The 23,891-nt window shown below is 42.7% G+C and overlaps 1 protein-coding gene across 1 annotated transcript in view; it reads right to left on the reverse strand.

Annotated features, from left to right (window-relative positions):
• Positions 1-23,891, reverse strand: part of CCDC148 (coiled-coil domain containing 148) — a 98,627-nt gene that overhangs the window by 35,539 nt on the left and 39,197 nt on the right. The window contains exons 9-10 of the mRNA XM_077936382.1: positions 10,786-10,924; positions 4,246-4,452 (exon numbers count right to left, since the gene is read on the reverse strand). Of these exons, the coding sequence (XP_077792508.1) occupies positions 4,246-4,452; positions 10,786-10,924 (346 nt within the window). The remainder of the gene's footprint in view (positions 1-4,245; positions 4,453-10,785; positions 10,925-23,891) is intronic.

Here is a 23,891-nt window from a genome sequence, read left to right on the forward strand (position 1 = left end):
GAATTCCACTCCAAGATTCTACTGCTCTTAACTTTGTCCCCACAGACACTGTCATATTTCAATCATCATGTATCAGTCATCTCCACCAGCCCCGACTATTGACTACACCAGGGTTGCAATTGTAATGTTTGTTTATAAAAGAATAAAATGGTTTAAAAGCAACAACAACAACAAAAAGGCTTCTGAGTTTGTGGAAGGAAGCAGCTGTAAGGGAAAGGGGTGACTGGAGAAAATCAACTCCCAGCTTCGACTTTTCCACTAATGGAATGAGCCCTTCCATTTGCAGAAGGGACACTTGATCTTACTCCCAATGCAAGACTTTTAAGTTAAACCATTGGACAATTGGGACAAAGAGGCAAAGTCTGAATTATTAATAGTGCAGAGACAACTCTGACTTTTCCAAGTGCTTTATTACAACTAATTCAAAACTCATGCAGGAGAGGGCTATCAATGGCTACTAGCCATGATTGCTATGCTCTATCTCCATATTTGGAGGCAGCAATGCTTCTGAATACCAGTCGCCGGAAACCATGGGAGGGGAGAGTGATCTTGTGCTCAAATCCTGCTCACTGGTTTCTCACAGGCATCTGGTTGGCCACTGTGATAACAGGATACTGGATTAAATGGGCCACTGGCCTAATCCAGCAGGCTGTTCTTAAGAAAGCTGGGGCATCTTGATGGAAATCACAACAGCAGCTCAGAAAAGCCACACTCTCTAGTCTTCAGTGTGTGGTGGTGGATGGTAGTAATTGTGGAAGAAACTTTACTCTTTCCTAAGGCCCAAGCTATGTCTCTCTTACCAAAAACAGCATGAACTAAGTTCTGAGCAGCCCTTCAGATCAGAGGACAGATTGGAGTGTCTACAGCCACTATCTTGTTGGCAGATGAAGTAATGGGATAGCGTTGGCTGCCTCTCACAGATTATCAACTCTGTGGTTGAAGGAGAGAACAAGGCAATGTTTTTGTTTGCCAGCACTGGAGTGGGGAAGAAAGTTGACTTGCTCCCTAGTTACAGGCCCCACAACAACAACAACAAAAAGGAAGACAGACAGTAAAGTCCCAATTTTGTGAAGACTGAATGCGCTTGGGAATGAAAGGGTTACCCAATCCTTACTATGAAGCTGAGCCCTGAAGTTCTTCCAGCTCATTGAGAGAACACATCCAGATGTAACAAAATACATTTAAAAAATGTTTCATAGACAAGATTAAAAGGAGGGGGGAGAGATCAAGGATTTCATAAGCAGATGGGGCATCATATGGGCTGAATCAGGAGGTGACTTTGGCAAGGAAGATGTTTTCCAGATCCTGGGAGCAGGAGGCACTAAGGGAGAGTTGTGGCGTTTGCCCCCCTAGGTGTGTGACATCATACTGGGTTCATAAGGAAAGGGTTAACTAAGTGTAAAATGACTAACCTATAGGAACCCAAGGGGAGGAGTTAGAGTAAGAGTTGTTAAGAAGTCAGTCTGGAGTTAGAGAAGAGAGAGGGAGGATAAGTCTATGGGTTGAGCTAGTCTGATGTGAGAGAGTGAGAGAATCTGTTAAGAGGAGTCAGTCAAACAGTTGAGATAATCAGTCAGAAGGTATTAGAAAGGTATAGGCCGGTAAAGAAACTAAGGTTAAGAAACTGACAAGAAAATTATCTGAGAAACCATAAACTTGTTAATGCTTATAAAATAAACTTGTTTATTTGGTTTAATTTTAACAACTGTCTGGACTCAGTGTGTACCCGAGAGTAACAGGTTGGTGGCAGCGGGGAAGCAATCACAGTGGTGGCACAGGGATCAATAGACTGTCAAACGTCCAGAGACCCTGTGTGATCACCACAAGAGTCTTTACAGGAATATCACAATGTTCTCGGGGAGCGAGACAGTTTCTGACAACATGAGTATCTCAACAATTCTATTCTCATTTGCCTTCCTACTTGCCAAATGTGTTGGTTTGGGGAAAACTGCCATGTTGCACAATATAACAGATAGTTTGTTTATAAAGATATCCCAGTTTCCCATTGGTGCAATCCAGAAGAAAGCAGCCATATGGTTCTGTTGATTTACCCTATTCGGCTTCTCAAGATGCTCCAAGGATTTGTCCTTGGAGGAATTCAGTTTCGTTTTAAAGCTCTTGCTGATTTTGATGGAATTAAAAATTCATCTAATAATTTGTTCATGTTAAAATCAATTAAAATGTTCCTTTTTAAAAAGTTATTCACTCTTTCACATTCCATGCTCTGTGGGGCAAAGCATGGGTATTTAGCAATACAATATCTTATTATTCATTTATTATGAATTGTTCTACAACAAGTGTAAGGAATCAGTGGCCCTCCTGATGCTGCTGAACCCCAACTCCCATCATCCCCAGCCAGCATGGCCAATGGACAGGCATACTGGGAATGGCAGTCCAACAGAATCTGGGAGGCCACAGGTTTCCCATCCCTGTTTTATGAGTTATTGTTCCATCTTGGTCTTTGCCTGCCATCACTTTGCCAATCATCTTCAACCCCTCTAGTGCCGAACTTGTGTGGTAGTGTGCCTGCCAGTTTGGAAACAAAACAGGACTATCCAAAGGCAAGTTAGTGGTTTCTACTTTCTCTGGAGACCAGGTTTTGCCCTCACTGGACCCCCATTCTCTCCAATCAGGTTTTGACCCAATCTGCACAATTGCCTAGAGGAAAAGCACAAGGGAAGTACAATATGCTGCTCCATCTCCTCAATCTTGTCATTGCTAGCAAGTTCAAAGAGGCTGCAGAGCTTGGCCAGCCAAGTTCAGGGAACACACATCTCCCTTGCTTCAAAGGGTTGCAAGTTTTCCTGAGCTGTGTCCTATCTTAGCTCACTGGAGACTCTGTTTTGGAGTGGGGTGGGGAGCCATTAGGGCTTTCAAATCGTTCTGATATGAATTAAAAAGAAGGAAATTTTGAGGAGCAGTTGAAAACATACTGATAAATGGAGAGGCCAGGAAAGGGAGCAAGGAGATGAAGGGAATGTATTATTTTTCATCCCTCCCTCTCAATTCCTTGCAGGGGTCCACACCTTCCTGTGTGTAAGATGTATAGGGAAACCATTAAGTTTTCTTCACATTTTATTCATTTTCTTCTGCCATGGAACCCAAAGGTAGTGTAAATGTGTTTCTTCCCAGGGGGTCTTATCCAGGTAATGGACAGATCCAGACCTGCTTACCTTCAGCCAGGTGAAGTGCCTTCAAACCTTGCCCTGGATCCTTTCATTATCAATTTTATTACAGCAGTAACCAAATTAGTAGACACTCTGATGATGTATTGAAAACACAGCATTCAGATGAATGCAGGCGAAATGTCAATAAATCAGAACAAAAGCACCCAGGAATTTTGGCAGAGCGGAAGATGTTTATTGCTAACTATCGATTCTGGCTAATCGCGCAGTTGGCAATTGCTAGACTCCCCTTCTTCTAGACATAGGTCAGATTTCCAAATTAATGTTTGTGTCTAACATTTTTACATTTCATTTCTCTTTTCATTACTTGTCACCAACTTTACTGCTCTGACTATTTGTTCTCTATGGTTATTTCAGTTCTTCACAGGGAGTCTGGAAGCAGGAACTACCTTTTGTGATGACATCTTTGCTTCTTTTAGAAGACTGCAAAGCAGCCATGGTTTGGCTAAAATCAGGGGTGGGTGGGAAATCCCCCTATTCTGTCACTGGGCTACTTTTTTCATCTAGAAATTAAACAATTTCTAGGACAGGCACACATCAAATGTAATGTCTCTTATTACACCTGATTTTAGCTAAAAGACAGAGAAACCTTTTCTCCCGTTGAAACCTTCAGGCATGCCTGTTACTAGGGGGACTTAGCCAACACACTGCTATACCAATATACCAACACAGGACATGATAAATGAAATTAGCAAAACGAAAACCCATTTATGCGCATGATTCCATAGGCGTGAGTGCAGCTGAAGCAAAACAGATCCATTAATATAAAGCCTCAAGAGCAGAAAAGAAATTAAAAACAAATTGTACACAAATGTTCTAGGAAAAACAAATCAAGATGCACCCCCACCCCCCAATGCTCAAGAGGGATGCAATAAAAAAGTGCAGCCCTGAAGAATAGCTAGACTAGTAACTGTGAGTGTGGAGTAATCTATCTCCATTTTAAGAGGTGGGGGGAAGAGTCCATATTATAGCTGCTGCAACATTTTTTCCTTAAGCAAATATTGAACAATCCAGGATACAAGGCAACATAAATGTAATTGGCGGTTGTGTAATAGTCTACCTTTTCTTTGAGATCCGCACATATTTCCTGTTGTTTTCTTCTATTATTAGCCAACATAATTTCTGTCTCATGAGCAGCACAAGCTTCTGCAAGAGTCATTACTGCCTTCAGTAAAAAAGCTTTCCTTGCCTCGGCCCAGTTGAACATCAAAGCTCTCCACTGATTCCTAGTAAAATGGTAGTGGTCCCAAGCTCTTTCGTGAGCAACCTAGAAATAATAATAAAGGGAAGTCAGGATTATTTTCACCCATATGATATAAATCTTTACACTGAGGTAACTTCAAACAATCATTACAAATGAAAGTATTAGAAGCAAGAATGAAAATTATCTGCCATTGAAAACAGCAGAGTACCCTGTCAGGAGTTTCAAGTATTTGTAGGACTGGCTGATTTGGGCTGACCAGGGCTGTGCTAAGGAAACTAGCAGCCCAAAGATACGTTTAATAAAAGGTTCCATTCTCAAGTTGGCAAAGGGATGAGAACAGAGTTACGCACAGAGAACGGAGAGAAAGAATCACCAAAAGACCTCACAATAAGCACTTCTCTTCCCAGAGTAATCTCAGGGACCAATACAATTAGTCGTAAAAAAAACTATAAACACAAACTGTGTCACTTTGTAAGAGGAAAAAGCTCAGGCAAAATGCAGCAACAATGTAATGTGACAGCAACTGGTTCGGGAGTAAAAGAGGCCTTAGATGGCACTGTCATTCTCTTGGGTTGTCTTGAAGGGGAGGTATTATGTGAACATTTCATTGTTCAGAAATGACTTGATGCTGTTGTGATTTGCTATGAGCTCACAGAGAGAGTTAGGATATAAATCAAAGTCCATGCACATAAATTAAGTACCACCTATAATTACAAGGGTCGTAAAATAGCCTTGCTGGTAGAAATGGAGTCTTATTCTACAATTAAGTCATATTATAAATCAGATCTTAATGAAACAAATGGCTATTATGCTGGGCAATTCATATTTCTAAATTTGCTAAAATCCCACTAGACCTAGGATGGGGAAACTGTGGTTCTTCAGGTGCTGAACTACAAATCCCATCAGCCCTGTCCATTGGCTATGCTGCTTGGGCCTGAAGGAGAGCCACAAGTTCCCTATTCCTGTAACATATGATGGTTAAGCTCTATAGTGCCAGGCAGAGAGCAGGATGTTCAAAGGATTCCTTTCTGATTGCAAGCCCCTGTGCTCCTCCTCATCCTGGAAGTTGGGTGATGCAATGCAAAGATCTGCAGATGGACAAGGACATTGTGGGAGTCCCAATGCATATGGGGAAGTTTTATAGCCAGTGTGCTAGGAAGGGGAAAGCTAGGAGAGCCTGTTTATCCCCTTCCATGAACAACCGCCTTCAAGTAGGCAAGTTGCATCTTAGAACTATCCAGTAGTCATTGCCACCACCACCCCTCTCAGCCCCAGGTGGGAAGGAATCCTGCGCAAGTTCTGTATTTTTTGCTCTATAAGACTCACTTTTTCCCTCCTAAAAAGTAAGGGGAAATGTGTGTGCGTCTTATGGAGCGAATGCAGGCTGCGCAGCTATCCCAGAAGCCAGAACAGCAAGAGGGATTGCTGCTTTCACTGCACAGCGATCCCTCTTGCTGTTCTGGCTTCTGAGATTCAGAATATTTTTTTTCTTGTTTTCCTCCTCCAAAAACTAGGTGCGTCTTGTGGTCTGGTGCGTCTTATAGAGCGAAAAATACGGTACTAAAGGAAGTACTAAAAAAAAGGACCTCAAGATCACACTGGGTTTCCTTGGCCCTCCTGGGGGTGCAAGAAACTTGCTTTTCTCCACCAAGATTCCTAAGTTTACAAGGGCTAGCTAGTTATTATAATCCCACCCCAAGTATCTTCTCATTATCTTAAATATTACAAGTAGTCCATCTTCACATTAAGCCAGCAGCACTGCCCTGCGTTGGCCCTGTTTCATTAAATGTTACTTCTTTGTCATTTTTAATTCACAGAAAATGTTACATCAATACCTATTCAGCAAAAGGGGTGTGGGAGTGAGTGTACTGAAAACCATGCACGCAAATTCATCATCTTATATGACAAGGACAAATCATGCCTGCAGATTATATCACAAAAGTTGTGGGAAAGGGCTACACAAGCAATTAAAATCAAAAGTAAAAGAGATGCAGGGGAAGCTGAAGATGCTTTTAAGATGGGATATCATCTGGCCTACAGCTGGAAAAGGCAACCAGAACAGGCCCACTGACTCATTGGATCCCAGACTTTGAGTATACAAGCTTCTTCAGATCCTAGCTCAACAAAGAATCTTCAATTCTTGATCATGGATGGAGGACTTGACCTGGCATGTGTAACAGAGACTTGGTTGGATGAAGCAGATGGGCCTGTCCTTGCCGCTGCTTGTCCACCAGGTTTCTCTTACGCACAGCAACCCAGGTCATGTGGGCGGGGAGGGGGGGTTGCAGTGATTTTTAGGAAGTTATTAGTTTGCACCAGGCGTCCTATTGGGAAGACCCAGTTTTCTGAGTGCATGTTCTGGAAGTTGGGCAATAGGGGCAGTACAGGATTCCTTTTGGTGTACCGACCTCCCTGCTGCACCAAGGATTCCCTGCCCGAGCTGCTTCAGGTCGTGGCGGATGTTCTCCTGGAGACACCTAGCTTGGTCGTCCTAGGGGATTTTAACATCCATGCCGACACGACCTTACAAGGGGCCGCTCGGGACTTCGTGGAAAGCATGGCCTCCATGGGGCTGTCCCTGAATAAGTCTGGCCCAACCCATAGCCATGGACATGCCTTGGACCTGGTGTTTACCTCTATGGATGTTGGTGATCTGACACTAAGTAAAAGCGAAACGAAAGAAGTGCCATGGTCAGATCACTTCCTGGTGCAACTGGACTTCTCTGCGACCCATCCCCTCTGCAGGGAGGTGGGACCAATTCGGATGGTCCGCCCCCGCCACTTAATGGATCCAAATGGTTTCCAGAGAGTAGTAGGGGATGCTTTATCCCATGTTGATGGCCTTTCAGCTGATTCCCTGGTGGCCCGCTGGAATGTGGAGTTAACCAGGGCTATTGACTGTTTGGCTCCGAAGCGCCCTCTCCGATTGCATGGAGCCCAGACAGCCCCGTGGTTTTCCACGGAGCTGAGGGCAATGAAACAATCGTTGAGACGGCTAGAGCGCCGGTGGCGGATAACTCACTCCGAATCTGACCGGACACAGGTTAGAGCTCAACGTCGAGCCTACCAAGTGGCGATAGCGACGGCGAAGAAGAATTTCTTCACCGCCTCTATTGCATCTGCAAAAAACAGCAGCAGGAGACTTTTTCAGGTGGTTCACAATTTAGCGGAACCACCTGCAACATCGGGGCCCAGTACGGGCCACATGTTCTCCTGCAATGATTTTGCAAAGTTTTTTGCAGATAAAATCGCTCAGATTCGGGAAGAAGTAGACTCCACCGTGGGAGCAGGGCCGGGGCGGGAGAGTGCTAGAGTTCTGTCTAGTCAAGTTGAGTGGGATCAATTCCAACCTGTTACCTCCGAGGATGTGGACAGGCTGCTTGGACGAGTGAAACCAACCACCTGTCTCCTGGATCCTTGCCCATCCTGGCTTATAAAAGCTAGCCGGGAAGGACTGGGCGATGGGCTTCGTGGGGTGGTGAATGCTTCCCTCCGTGAGGGAGCCTTCCCAGACCCGCTGAAAGAGGCGGTTATTAAACCGCTTCTTAAAAAACCATCTTTAGATGCGGCCACGATGGACAACTATCGCCCAGTCTCAAATCTTCCATTCTTGGGCAAGGTGATTGAGCGAGCGGTTGCCGAACAACTCCAGGCACGCCTGGAAGAAGCGGACCATTTGGATCCCTTCCAGTCGGGATTCAGGCCTCATCATGGGACTGAAACTGCCTTGGTCGCACTGGTTGATGATCTCCGGCGGGCTAGGGACAAAGGTGAGAGCTGTTTCCTAGTTCTGCTGGATCTCTCAGCGGCGTTTGATACCATCGACCATAACATCCTTCTGGACCGTCTTCAGGGGCTGGGAGCTGGAGGCACTGTTATACAGTGGTTCCGCTCCTTCCTCCTGGGCCGGGTTCAGAAAGTGGTGGTGGGGGATGAGTGTTCAGACCCCTGGGCCCTCACTTGTGGGGTGCCTCAGGGTTCGGTCCTCTCCCCCATGCTTTTCAACATCTACATGAAGCCGCTGGGAGAGATCATCAGGGGATTTGGGCTGGGTGTTCATCAGTATGCAGATGATACCCAGCTCTACCTCTCTTTTAAATCAGAACCAGTGAAGGCAGTGAAGGTCCTGTGTGAGTGCCTGGAGGCGGTTGGAGGTTGGATGGCGGCTAACAGATTGAGGTTGAATCCTGACAAGACAGAAGTACTGTTTTTGGGGGACAGGACGCGGGCAGGTGTGGAGGATTCCCTGGTCCTGAATGGGGTAACTGTGCCCCTGAAGGACCAGGTGCGCAGCCTGGGAGTCATTCTGGACTCACAGCTGTCCATGGAGGCACAGGTCAAATCTGTGTCCAGGGCAGCTGTTTACCAGCTCCATCTGGTACGTAGGCTGAGACCCTATCTGCCTGCAGACTGTCTCACCAGAGTGGTACATGCTCTGGTTATCTCCCGCTTGGACTACTGCAATGCGCTCTACGTGGGGCTACCTTTGAAGGTGACTCGGAAATTACAACTAATCCAGAATGCGGCAGCTAGACTGGTGACTGGGGGCGGCCGCCGAGACCATATAACACCGGTCTTGAAGGACCTACATTGGCTCCCAGTACGTTTCCGAGCACAATTCAAAGTGTTGGTGCTGACCTTTAAAGCCCTAAACGGCCTCGGTCCAGTATACCTGAAGGAGCGTCTCCACCCCCATCATTCTGCCCGGACGCTGAGGTCCAGCGCCGAGGGCCTTCTGGCGGTTCCCTCATTGCGAGAAGCAAAGCTACAGGGAACCAGGCAGAGGGTAGTGCGCCCGCCCTGTGGAACGCCCTTCCAGCAGATGTCAAAGCGATAAACAACTACCTGACATTCAGAAGACATCTTAAGGCAGCCCTGTTCAGGGAAGTTTTTAACGGGTGATATTTTACTGTATTTGTGGTTTTTATGGAAGCCGCCCAGAGTGGCTGGGGAGGCCCAGCCAGATGGGCGGGGTATAAATAATAAATTATTATTATTATTATTATTATTATTATTATTATTATTATTATTATTATTATCATTACAGTAACCTTGCAGCATTCATTCATTCAATTTCATAAAATTATATACATAGGTTTTCTGTGTGCTCACTATGTTGAAAGATTATGGATGGTCACAGTACATGGGAAATTAGGACACCCTATGTAGGTTGCAAAATATTTACAGTGACAATCCAAGATATTAACACAGTTAAATAGCCATTATGTGACTTTGGGTGCCACATTTTATGCCACCAGAATGGCAGTTGTTGTCTAGTATATAAGTTTACTAGGCTATTTTTATCAGACATATACAAAAATCCACCTCCACAGAAAACATGCTAAATCAAACACTCATTACAATACTGAACTAATTACAGATAGGTAGCCGTGTTGGTCTGCCATAGTCAAAACAAAAGAAAAATTCCTTCCAGTAGCACCTTAAAGACCAACTAAGTTAGTTCTTGGTATGAGCTTTCGTGTGCATGCACACTTCTTCAGATACACTGAAACAGAAGTTGCCAGATCCTTCTATATAGTGAGAAGGTGGGGAGGGGTATTACTCAGAAGGGTGGTGGGAATGGGTGATTGGCAGATAGCTGTGATGAGCCTGTTGACGAACTAAGTTGCTGAACTAAGTTGCTGAACTAAGTTGCTGAACTAATACTGAACTAAGTTGCTTACCGGGGCAAGACAATTTGAGCATATAACATCAATCTTGGTCTGACTGCACTGGCTGCCAAATTGGTTCCTGGGCCCTATTCAAAGTGCTGGTTTTGACCTATAAATTGTTCAGGACCACAATAACTCAAGGACCACCTCTCCTCATATGAGCCAACCCAGACCCTGAATTTATCATCTGAGGCCCATCTTCATGTAACTTCTCTACGAGATGTCCGAAGGGTAACAACACGAGAACGGGCCTTTTCTGCAGTGGCTCCCCCGCTTGTGGAATGCTCTCCACAGAGACGCCTGCTTGGTACCTTCATTACATGTATTTAGGGGCCTGGCAAAAACTTTCCTCTATAACCAGGTCTTTGGCCTTTAAACCTCTGTGGTCTTTTAGAAGTGAGTGGGATGTTTTTAATGTTGTGAACTGCCCTGAGACCTATAGATAAAAGGTGGTATGCAAATTAATTAAATAAATATATATATATTAAACACACATATATACACATACATACAAACATATATACACACACACACTTCTCTTTTCTTTTGGTTTTAATGCATCTATGTGGGGTACATTGTTTGTTTGTTTGTTTGTTTGTTTGTTTGTTTGTTTGTTTGCAAGTTGCTATGGGTTGCCCTGGGCAAGATTATGCTACTAACACATTTAATTAACAACAACAACAACAACAACAACAACAACTAAACAATCAGTGCTACCACTTACGAGATCTTGCCTAGATTTGTGAGGTAGATGTTTCTGCAGCATATCCAAGTAAAGAGTTCTTCTGCCTTGCATGTCACTAGGGTATTGACTAATAATCACCTGATAAACCCAAAGATCCTCCTCACTCCACTGGAAATTGCTGTGAATGAGAAGAGAACGAAATCAAGCACAATCTTAGCTTTCCGCTGAAAGACAGGTCAAGATTGAAACAACAATGCTTCTTTTATACCAGATGAAGATCCTAATCCTGACATGAACCTGAATGCTATGTATGTCAGTACACTTCAGTTTGAAGTGACTGGTACAAATGCATTCTGGACTGGGACATGGATCTTTGTAAGTGAAACATACTTAACATTTCAAGAGCAGTGGTGAAAATTTGAAAGTAGGTCCCACTCCGCTCAATACAAGCACAGCTTTATCTGTTCTGGGGCAAGCTCTGGGGGGCCGGTTCTGCAAGTATTTCATGTGGTGGTTTGAAAAGCTAGGTGTGGAGAGTGCCTATTGGTTAGTGCCTCTGTTATCACCAACACCCATTCTTCCTCCTCCAACCCTGGTGCAGCTTTATTTTTAAAGGAGATGATGAATAGCCCACCTGAAGCCTGCGGGGAGGGACAAGACCTAAAGCTGTGCCAGCGTGACAAAGTTCACCCCACACAGGAGATGGACCCACTATGGCCTCTGCTAAGTAACATCAAAACAAGAGGGGTTCTTTTAGCACTGAGATCTGGGCTTCCTTATTTTTTAAGGATCACAGAAACATAAGCTCTCAACAGTGCTTACTATTCAACCATAAAAGCAGAGTTCAACAACAAAACAAACTTTCATGGCCAAACTGCCCTAACACATACTAGCTCAGAGGAAAACAAGCACTGATATAACAAAGGAAACAGCCTGCAGCCAAACAAAACAAAGAATGCTGTATCTAGGAAGGCCTCTGGATACAGAGAGCATCCGCTTTCCCCTGCCATTCCAGGAATTATTGCAAGAGTTACACCCCTTGCAAATAAGTCTGTTGCATGAAAGCAAGCAGGAACAGCAAAACAAAATGGAACGCACAGCATGATGAACATTGGCTTTATTTTTATTAAACCTGTCCAAGCTTTAGAGACATTTGCTTTTTTTTTTCAAATCAACTTTTAATTTTTGGGTCAGTGAACAGAAGCTGATTACCCAGTGCAACTGCCCCACCTCTGGCATCATTCCATACCCTTAGGGGTGACTGGAACTTATAGACAGAATGTAGACCTGATCCATATGGTTTTTAAATCGATTATAAAAACTAAGGATGTACAAGATCAGGCCTTTGAGTACTGAACTCTATGTGTAAGTCCTATTTGCATTTTCCACTTAACATGTGATTTCAAGAAAAGCCCAGAGGCAGAGCCATCTGGGCACAATCCTGCTCATAAACCATGCACAGCCTCCACACAATTTGAGGCAGGCTTGGTTAAAGTGATCAGGTTTTACTAGAACCTTCCTAGTCTGCTGATGGAAGATGAATGCACATTCCAAGCAATTTCCCAGAACCTCTTGCTATGACAGTCCATTCTTCAATCTGGAAGAAAACACCAATGGAATGAATGGTTTACTTCCACTAATAGCCATTTCAGATCAGGGTGTGAGTTAAGCTCCCAGTTTTCACACAGCGTCTCATCTTAGTCCACCCTATTTTTGTGACTGGAGACTACAATATTCTAGCTTGCATACTATCTATTGGTGATATCTTCTAACTTCTCATTGGAAGAAGTCTAGATGTGGACCATTTTACAATGATGGCAGCCCAAACTGCTCTCCCCAAAGCCACTTCCTCTTTTATTTCCAACTTCTGGAAATCAGTAATCCTTATAATAGTGGGAGCCATCATTTACAGAAAGTGAAAAGATTTTCAGTAAGGAGGGGGGGGGGAATTGAGCTGGAAAGCTGAAGTAGGCACAAAACGAAGGACTTCAAATCCAGCCACAGCACGCAAGTTATTCAGAGCCTGATCCTATGCAAGATTGGACAAAACGAAGTCCAGCTGTGTTCAATGAGGCTTATTTTCAGGCAAGCACAGAGAGGACTGCAGCCTGAGGGGGTAGAACACAGAAGCATAAAGATGCGAAGACAGCATTCAGATTAAATGTAAAACAATGGAGCAAACATGACACAAGGAAGCAATTATGATGGTAGGAAAGTTGCCAGAACAGTGTTCAGTTTATATGAATCACTTTATATAACAAAAACTTATATATATAAGTTTATATAACAAAAACCGAACAAAAACTTAAGCTTTGTTTCATACTAGGAAAGAAGCACTTAAAAATATATAGGTCCTTATGTAGACTGACAACCTATGTTCAATTAAAGCAACAGCAGCAGGCACATATTATGCTGATACTGTGCGGTTAATGGGGTCACAGATATCCAAGGGTTATGGATAACTTTCCTCCACTTGCCTTTAATTGTTCTCTACATTAGGGACTTTATGGGCCTTTTCAGGCACTGTGCTAACCTCTTGTTTAGCATTATATGAACAAGCTTTGGGCTTGCAGGCTCCCCACTCCTCTAATACAGCTGCAAAGGGAGATTGGAACTTTCCACTTCTGCTTTGAAACTAACCAGGCACCTGTATGCACAAGCTCAGGGAACTCTGAAGGTGGGGAGGTGCTAGATTGGGATCTACTGGTAGAAAACAAATTTCTTTGCTCAGAAGCACCTGGGTACTTGATTCTAAGTGTACAGAAGACACACACACACATACATACACACACACACACACACCACACCACACACTTTCCTAGTTCCCAGTTCTGACTGGTGGATCTCAAGATTCTAGTAAAAAACAAAGTATGAAGTCTGGTTTGTGAACAAGATAGTAACATAACTCCTAGCTTGATCCTGGCTTGTTTGAACTAACCAGCGTTTCTCAAATTTCAGATGTAACAGGAACCCCAGGGTTGTTTAAAAGCACAAGTGAAAGCTTCCAATCTCTTCCTTACAGTTGCACAGGGACGGGGAGAGCACATGACCCCAAGGCTCATTTTGTTTATGAATACAGTGTTAAACCATGTGTTAGTCTCTGAACTGGCCTTGCATTGTGTAGCTCTGGATCCAACTGTATTCTTTTTGTTGGCCTGAAGCATCTAGATACATAATAGAACATCAAACATATAAAGAGTCTTATTGAGAGTTGAATCACAAAAATAGCCTTGTCACCTTTCTAGCATATAGCAGAATACCTAACACAGATTAATTTCTGCAATGTGCAATGATAATTATCCAAAATCTTTTAGGATAATGTGAATTTCTAATCTGTTGGATATTGAGTTTGGAGAAGTTACAAATGTAACTTTATAAAGAACATACAGTGGTACCTCGGGATACAGACACTTCAGGTTATGCTTCAGATTACAGACTCCGCTGACCCAGAAATATTACCTCGGGTTAAGAACTTTGCTTCAGGATGAGAACAGAAATCGTGCTCTGGTGGCGCGGCGGCAGCAGCAGGAGGCCCCATTAGCTAAAGTGGTGCTTCAGGTTAAGAACAGTTTCAGGTTAAGAACAGACCTCCAGAACGAATTAAGTTCTTAACTCGAGGTACCACTGTACACCAATGCCTAGATAAGGTAAAAAGTAAAGGACCCCTGGACGGCTAAAGCCAGTCAAATGTGACTATGGGGTACAGTGCTCATCTCGCTTTCAGCCCGAGGGAGCCAGCATTTGTCCACAGACAGCTTTCCAAATCATGTGGCCAGCATGACTAAACTGCTTCTGGTAAATGGAGGACTGTGACAAATGCCAGAGCACACAGAAACGCCCTTTACCTTCCTGCCGCAGCGGTACCTATTTATCTACTTGCTTTTGAACTGCTAGGTTGGCAGGAGCTGGGAGAAAGCAACAAGAGCTCACCCCGTCACGTGGATTTGAACTGCTGACCTTCCAATTGGCAAGCTGAAGAGGCCCAGTGGTTTAGACCACAGCGCCACCGGCATCCCCAGCCACCAGTGCCTAGGCAGCCATAGCACTGTAGTACATCATGAGAGAATGATGCAATATAAATGAAAATCAATTATCCCTAGAATCATTTCTATCCTAAGGTACAATCCTTTTTTATTTTAAGCTAGGTATTTGATGTCTGGATTTTGTCTTTTTTTTTTTATAATAAATTTTTATTAGTTTTCCATAAATAAAGAATAAACAAAACAAAAACATAGACATAAACAAATAAAAACATGACTTCCCCATACCACCCCTTTCCTGCATTCTTGTTTCAAGATTTTTTAGCAACCCTCTGATCTTAACTTAAATATATTTCATATATTTAACTTCAGTTAATTATTAATACAACTGTAGTTCTTTATCTCTTATAACTCTGAGCCCCTAATTTTCCAAATTACAACAGTTTTTAAGATAAACTTTGAATTTGTTCCAGTCTTCATCCACCGCCTCTTTCCCCCGGTCTCGAATTCTGCCAGTCATCTCTGCCATTCCCATATAGTCGATCACCTTCGTCTGCCATTCTTCCAACGTGGGTAAATCTTGCGTCTTCCAATACTTTGCTAGAAGAATTCTTGCTGCTGTAGTGGCATACATAAAAAATGTCCTATCCTTCTTTGGCACCATTTGGCCCACCATACCCAAGAGAAAGGCCTCTGGTTTTTTAACAAACGTTCTCTTCAGAACTTTTTTTATTTCATTATAGATCATTTCCCAGAAATCCAGATGTCTGGATTTTGTCAGGGAACAAAACAAAAGAAAAAAGAGTAAGGAAAGGCTGTTCTTCATTACTGATCCAGCTAAAAGGATTTGATAACAAATTATCTTCCAAATATTAAGTATTAGATGGTGCTCAGACATAAGACAACAACACGTACAATGACTGTACAATGATTGAGAAACGGTATGTCCTTATAGGCTATTGTCTTAGAATTTGTTTATAGTGACTAGAATGCCTGCTCTGATTAGAACCATTTTTTCTCCAGAGGTTTCCATTAAAGAGAAAATGTGCGATCCTCCCTCCCATTTCCAGCATGCACAGCACTTCTCTGTCTCTGACCTTATGAGTGCATTATTGTTGGTAAGATGCACAGCTTTCCCTTTGTAAAGGTTTGGCAAGTCATTGCTGCTGTCACCTCGGCCCTCAGTCTACACAGTTGTCTGCTGTGTTTGCTACCAATGGGCAATGTAAGAATCCAGTGGTGGCCTATTTGTTTTCTGCTTTGCAAAAGTAATGCCACGTTGGCGAAGAAGTTCTTTCTTTCTTTCTTTCTTTCTCTCTTTCTTTCTTTCTTTCTTTCTTTCTTTCTTTCTTAACCATCAAATGAAACACCAGAGAAAGGGGGGGAGGCCACAAAAGGAGTCAATCAATTAGAACACAAAGGTGACGCCATTGGAGCGGAGCAGCCCTTAAAGAATAAAAATAGAGTTTCTGTTTTCTGTTCAGAGAGCCGTCAAAAGACATACACTTAAGTTCAACTCCCTTCAGTCTAGATTCATTTTCTTCACAAAGTATTCAATACACAAAGAGACCAAATGGAACAGGCCATGGGCCAGGGCTAACTTCAAGACAACAAAATACAATCCATCCAAAAGACAGGCTAAAACCAGTTCCTACAGAACTCAAGACATTTTAATGACTAGAACCACAGTTCCATGCCCCCAACAAGGCCTGTCTTCAACAGCAGGAAAGAGGGGTACATAAGATAGGGGTACATAAATGGAGCACAGTGGTAGACCTCCTACTTGCATGCAGGAGGACCCTGGCTTAATCTCCAGATAGAGCTGGAAAAGACCTGCCATAAAGTATTGAGAGGCTCTTCCAGGCAAAGTAATTGATAAGAACTAGATGGATCAATGGTCCGACTCAGTTTAAATCAGCTTCTTAAATAGGCTGACATAATAGAGGGCACAGAATATCTAGAAAGTGTATCATTAGCCAAGGAACTAACCAGAGCACACTTATTCAGAAGGAATACAAGGAACCACAACAAAGGTAGGGCAGTCAAAAGGGAGGAGAAAGCAAAGTACTTATCTACTATGAAAACTGACTGACAATGCCATCCTAACCCCCGATTAGTGCACTGCTGGAGGTGAGAGGAATATCCCTCCATTGGACTTCATTGGGCTCCATTCTGCTATGCCTACTGAAAGTACACGTGGTTGAGAAGCTGCCACCAGGATTTCCACCAGCTGTAGTGTGCACAGGACCCCAAAATGGGTCATTACAGGAGGAGGGTGGAGCAGAGCCAGCCATGGATCTGCTGTATCCAAAGCTGCTCTATTCTGCTTGTGAGAAGCTTGATCTGGGCCCCTTTGCTGAACCATCTTCCATCTTGGCTGGCCTGAGTGGTAAGGCTTCAGATGCAATAGTGGCCTTGCTCCGCTGTTCTCCAGCCCCATTTAGGACTCCTGTCTGTCTGTTTTTGCTCAAAGGCTTTTAATAGTTGGAATGGCTACTTAACCTGCCAACATGTTTACTCTCTCATTCAAGGGAAAACATACAAGCAAAATAATTGCATCTATCTAGAGCATGGCTAGATGCGGGATCTTGAGACGATGTAACCAAGTATGACTTGTGCACAGCAAATGAAGAAACAGTCTGAACTGTACTATCCTGGGCCAGTTCTCCAGGGAGAACTACATGTTACACTTGACATGGATCTCCTGTCAAAACAGCAGCCCTGGATCAGATCCCTCTTCCCATATTATTCTGCTATTTCCATACTTCGACCAGTGATAACCAATGATGCAGAGTAGGGATAGAGAAATGCAAAACATAGTGTCAAGAGACAGGGCTGCAATTTTTAGCAGTAGCCACATGTATCTAACTCTGGAATCACTAGTATTGATGTCCCAAATGCAAGCGCTTGTTTTCAGTTTTCAACCTTCAAAATTTGCACTTCTCCAAATTTTGCAATGTAGTTCTCCACTCAAGTAATGTACAGAAAAATGTATATATTAAAGTGTGCATAGAAATGCATATATCTGTGGATATGCATACAAAACGTGTTACGCAAGGAAAACAGAAATATATGGGGAAATATGCTTTGTGCGTATTATACAAAATTACATACAAAATGTGCATATTAAGAGAAATTTGTCCTAAAATGCTGACAAATTTTCATGAGAACTTTTAAAAATGCTAACATGCAGAAAGGTGGAGGAATGAACTTAAGATTGGAAATTAGAGAAACTGAAATTGAGAAATTGGCCCAAACCTAGTGGTGATAGAGCATATTTGACATCCCTAAGTCTAATTTTTAAATAAAAAGCCTAAAAATATTTAAAATAGAATAAACATACAAATGTCAGGTGCACAGCTTTTTTAAAATACTTGGAAAATCAAAGCTCACATTCAAGAGTAGCTGAAAGGAATAGGAAAATATTCTGCTATGGCAGTTTTCACATACTCTCACTTTAAAACTGAACGTATCAACCTAAAGGGCAGGCCTAATGGCTCTCTAAAGCGAGAGGCTTTACAGGAGCTTCTTTTCAGATCATAATACCAGAAAGCAATATATCTTCCTGGACATAAAGTGCATCGAGAATCATAGCAGTTTCTTTAATTACATTTTAATATATCAAGTGACAGTATTAATTGGGAGCAGATTTAGTGTCAACGTTGAAATGTAATTTGGATCCATACACAATTATAGCTCAACGTAAATTTTTTAAAAGCATGCATCTCAAACCACTGCCAACCCTTTGCTGTCCTCCTTGGTTTTAGAGCTTTTCTATTCCAAGGAGTCATTTGCATAGCCATTGAATGGTGCAGATTGTTAATCATTTTTTTCAGTATTTTTTATCTAGCCTAAAACATAGGTCTACTCTTAATGGTGTTGGAGCAGGCTCAGTATTACACTTCAGAAAAGTGTAATACCCACTTCTCATCCTTGCTGGAGAGGGGACATGTCAGGGTGAAGGTTGGTGGTGAGAGCGACTTTCACCAGGGCTTCCTCAAACCTGGTACAGGCCCCAACAGTGAGGTAAGTAGAGAAACAGTTCAGTCTGAAACTAGGTTCTCTACATCCAACCTAGATCACATTACAAAGCTAAACACAGTACTCCCAGACACTTGCTAAAGGAAGAATTGCTATTCTCCTCTACAAAGGCCTTCAAGGCTGCTTTAAACCTATGTGCATGGATGCACGCATGCACACACTCCTCCCCCATTGATTTTTTCTTACAAGCGCCCCTCATCCTTTACCATCTTGGCCATGGGTAGGCAAACGAAGGCCCAGGGGCCGGATGCGGCTCAATCACCTTCTAAATCTAGCCTGCGGACAGTCCGGGAATCAGCGTTTTATTTATTTATTTATTTGCTCAACAGGCAACAAAAAAGGACAAAATAACCATAGTGAAAATATCATCAGTCGTGCCATACATAGAGAATTAATATAAATTTCAGCGTGTTTTTACATGAGTAGAATGTGCCCTTTTATATAAAATGCATTTCTGGGTTATTTGTGGAGCATAGGAATTCATAGGAATTCATTCATTTTTTTCTTCAAAATATAGTCCGGCCCCCAACAAGGTCTGAGGGACAGTGGACCGGCCCCCTGCTGAAAATGTTTGCTGACCCCTGATCTTGGCAAATACAGGTTTGGGAGCTCAGTTTTGCCACGTAACAAGGAGTTTTGCCTAGGCATAGGTAGATGTTGCTTCCCATGTGTCCATTCCCAAGCCCAATCTATTCCCTTTTCATATTAATCTGAATTATTTTTTCTCTCTCTTAAAAACACACATTTAAGCAGGTATTTTCTTACATTTGCTGAATTACAACCAACATCATTCCCGGTCATTGGACAGGCCTGCTGGGGCATATGGGAGTTATTATTCAGCAACATCTGGGAGTTCTCCACTCCCGGTTTATTTGGTAGCCTTGCACAACTTGCTGTCTCTCGGTCACTACCCTGAGCTACTTGGCTAAGGGGAAAGATCCAAAAGAAAGAAATGTAGTGTAAAGCTATCATAGAGGTGTTAGTAAGGCGTTCTTTTCACATCCATCTTTAGGGAATCTATGCCTTGTTTATAAATGCTGATCTTCTATATGCTGACTGCAAACTGTCCTGAATCAGGCTAATCCCCATTAAGAATCAAAACGAGAAAGTGCTACCTTAAATAACATGATCTATGTACACACATTAGGAGTGAACCAAAACACCACCACACCAAAAATGTGTTTCAAATATGAAACTTGGCACTTACTTAGAACATAGCTCTCATTTTTCCATTACGGAAAAAAATAATCTACCACCATTATTTGGTTTCAGAACTGAAGCTTGGCAGTGCGCCTATACACAAACACCCGCAGGCAGCTGCTTTATATTTCCTCTGAATCAGATTTACCCCAAGCTAATCCCTGGCTTTACACCCTCTAAAGAACATAAAAACCTCCTATGGGAAGTGACCCTCCCCAGACTGTAATCCCCTGCTACCCTCTATAATAGGTAGGACAATGTATATTTGATGAACCGTTTCAATGAATTTGCAGCCAGACAAACTGCAACAATAACTCCAACTGAGATGTCAGCTTCCCCATATGTCAACCGTGTCATTGTTGATTGCTGTACCAGAAACAGCTAGTTACTGAGCTGGTACAGTAGAATTCCTTGACACAGCCCTGAGTTCAAAGTACTTTAGAAGAGGTATGAATAACTTGGAAGCAGTTTAGATACCAGAGACATCCCTTATTACAATGGTTTTTTCTCCCCCCAGAACAGTGATGTCAACAGTGGGCTGATTCAAATGATCGTATCTCAGCTAAATAAGCACTGATATGAATGTGCCTAATGAGGGGCATGTTGCCTCTTTGCTCCTCCTTTTGTGGTGGAAGTAAACAAACCAGGATTTTTTTCATTAACTATAGTTTCCCATTTCTTTGGAACCAGCTTTGGAACCAGCCAGGATATTTAGCTATGGTTTGAAGTTGACTTAATATTTTGGTTTGTTTGGAAACCATTAACCATAGTTTCCTGGTTTGGGCAAATGGGAAACTATAGTTAATGGCAGGCTTCTGGGCTTGCTTGTTTACATACTCACACCAAAAGAAGAACAAGAGGCTGTGTGTGCAGCCAAAAGGCTCATTCCTATCTCAGCATATTAAGCCAAGATATGATCATCCAAACACAGCCATCTGTTGACATAGGTTAGTTGCCAATGAAAATTTGGCTTCAGGAGCGTAGTCAGTAGCATACTACAAAAATGTTGGTCTCATCCTATGCTCGGCTGTATCTCATTGTTTTGCCGTGGCATTATGATCTAGGCCCACTCTGCTTTGGAGGAAGAGTAGCTGCAGCAGCACTATTGCAATAATGCTGTGAAGAAGCCCTAGCAGAAGGTACTTACATGATTTGGGAAACTCATGGGAAGAAGTGGAGGCAGGGCTGGGCAAGGACTTTGTAGAGAACTGTCAATTGCTGCCCCGAAAAACCACATGCTCAGCACTCTTTTGTGTGTGTGCGCATGTTGCCCCACTCCAGAAAAGAGAATTTGTTTCTGTTGTCTTTTCTGTCTGCAAGGTTTAATGGTGATGCACTATGTCTATTACTTACATTTGGCTGTAAATGCAGGATGTTTGATCAAATTGCAAGCCTAGAGGTACCAGAAGGCAGAACACCTCAGGCAAAAGGTTTTTATCACCCAAAAGGTTTTATTATATTTTTACTACCATGGGGACACCAGTTGCGTTTTCTCCTCCAAGTCATGAAAATGTCTTCAGCCTTCTGTACTGTAGTGTATAAATGACAAGAGCCCTTCATTTTTGCTACTTTTTGTAATCGGCAACTCTCTGAAAATCATAGGACATCTCTTGTGGACAGAAAGGAGAATCTAAGTAGTCACCCACCCTAAGACCTAGATTTTTAAAAGTCTAAAGTGCTATTCAGTCCTACTCAAGCTTTTGTTCTCAGGGTTAAATAATCAAGCTAGAGGGGAAAGAAATTATGAGAATATGAACCCTGCCCTGTCACCTGACATTAAAGTAAAGGACCCCTGGATGGTTAAAGTCCAGTCAAAGGTGACTATGGGGTGCAGTGCTCATCTTGCTTTTCAGGCCGAGGGAGCCGGCGTTTGTCCACAGACAGCTTTCCAGGTCGTGTGGCCAGCATTACTAAACCTCTTCTGGCACAACGGAACACTGTGACGGAAGCCAGAGAGCATGGAAATGTCGTTTGCCTTCCTGTTGCAGGGGTACCTATTTATCTACTTGCACTGGTATGATTTCAAACTACTAGGTTGGCAGGAGCTGGGACAGAACAACAAGAGCTAACCCTGTTGCACGGATTTGAACTGCCAACCTTCTGATTGGCAAGCCCAAGAGGCTCAGTGGTTTTGACCACAGCACCACCCGCTTCATCCCCATCATCACTCACTGGAGTTGGGATGACAACTACCTACAGTGAGCAGCTTGCTCTGGTCTTGTAGGTTTCCAACATGGTCAGATTCCTGGTTTCCTAAATCATGTCTGGAACTTACACAGGGACAGCAAGTTTCCCTCTGCAGACACACTCCATCTCATGGAAGGCAACAGAGATAGTGACAGGGGCAAAGCTAGTAACCCCCACTCTTACCCTCCCTCCCTTAATCCAGGGAGGACTGTGTTGCACATTATAAGAAGCAGCAAAAATGGTGTGTGGGTGTGTGCATGCTGAAGTTTCAACTTTTTGCCTCTTATTGTAATGGGTAAAGCACCTCTGTCTCCTACACAGTTTTATTCCATTAGGATATTTTAAAAATACTAATGAAATCACAGTTGAGTGGCTTTTCTACCAGATTAGACTTGGTGCTTTTTATGTCTGACACAGCTTCTCTCTGATTGCAACAGCATCAATTACTCTAAGTAGAATATCATACTCCTTAGCACTATATACTGCTGGTCTTAATGTTATTATCATTACTATTTTGCATTGATGTCCATGCGAAATGTCTACCAACATTGCCATCCTATTTACTTTGAAATATATCCTGTCAATTTCAACTGAACTTCCTCTATTTAAGTTGAGGCAGCAATCCTATACACACTTAGTTGGGGGGTAAGCTCCATTGGAATAGACATGTATAGGTTTGAACTGCAAGGCTGTAATCCGAAACATACTTTCCATGGAGCAAGCCCCTTCATACAAAGTGAGACTTATTTCCAAGTAATGTACAGGACTGCACTTTTTTTATGTGATGCAATACATAACAGTGCTTTTGTTGTTGTTGTTACAGTACTTAAAAAAAGGAGTACACACAGTGCTTTCGTCAGGGGGTACTCAATGGTACACAGTATGGCACCTCTTTTTGTTGTTAAAAAGTGTGGCACTTGCTTTAACAACTTTATGGTGAGTACCGGCACCTATTTTTCTTTTTTTAAAGTGCTGAATACACCCCCAAAAATCCATCCCCTCTATTTGGTATTTTTTTTTCTGAAGAAAAGTACAGAATGTACTGGAAACCCAGCCAGATGGGCGGGGTATAAATAATAAAATTGTTGTTGTTGTTGTTTAAAAGTTTAGCTTAGAATATAAAAACCCAAGTCAGACTGGAGATCATCAGGAGCTGCTTTTACAAGCTAATCTATGATGACTTCATAATCAGATACTGTAGATACGGTTTTAATTTTGTTTGGCGCTTAACAACTTCCTATGCTTGTTCAAAATCTTCTTAGGTTTTTTTTAAGGTTTACTCTGGCTTTTACAAAATGTATGGCTGGGAGGAAAAACAGATATGAAACAGTTTTTTCAGGAAAAGGTTTAGCATATTTTAAAAACCCATTAAGCGAACACTGCCCTGTGTCTGGTGTTTCTTTTTCTTTTTCCACAGCTCCTGTTCACTAACATTTGAAGCAATGCTCCCCCCCAATTCCCAAAATATATTTCTTTTTCTTGCGGCAGCTTTCCTTCTGGCAACTTTCAACAGTGACAGAAGTAATGGAATTTCTACATGAAAGCTTTAGTGGTGTTTTTTCCATTGTGCGGATAGCGCCATTAGTAGCTATATGGCACTGGACTTCATGGCATCTGAGTGGAGTCAAGGAGTTTTCTGTGCGCTTTTGGTTCCTGTTTGAGAGCGACAATATTGGTTTTGTCAAGCTTCTTAACTGGTGCATCCTCTATGTCAGCAGTGGGTAATCTGTGATCTTC

This window comes from Podarcis muralis, chromosome 1 (assembly GCF_964188315.1).
Source record: "Podarcis muralis chromosome 1, rPodMur119.hap1.1, whole genome shotgun sequence".
Taxonomy (NCBI): domain Eukaryota; kingdom Metazoa; phylum Chordata; class Lepidosauria; order Squamata; family Lacertidae; genus Podarcis; species Podarcis muralis.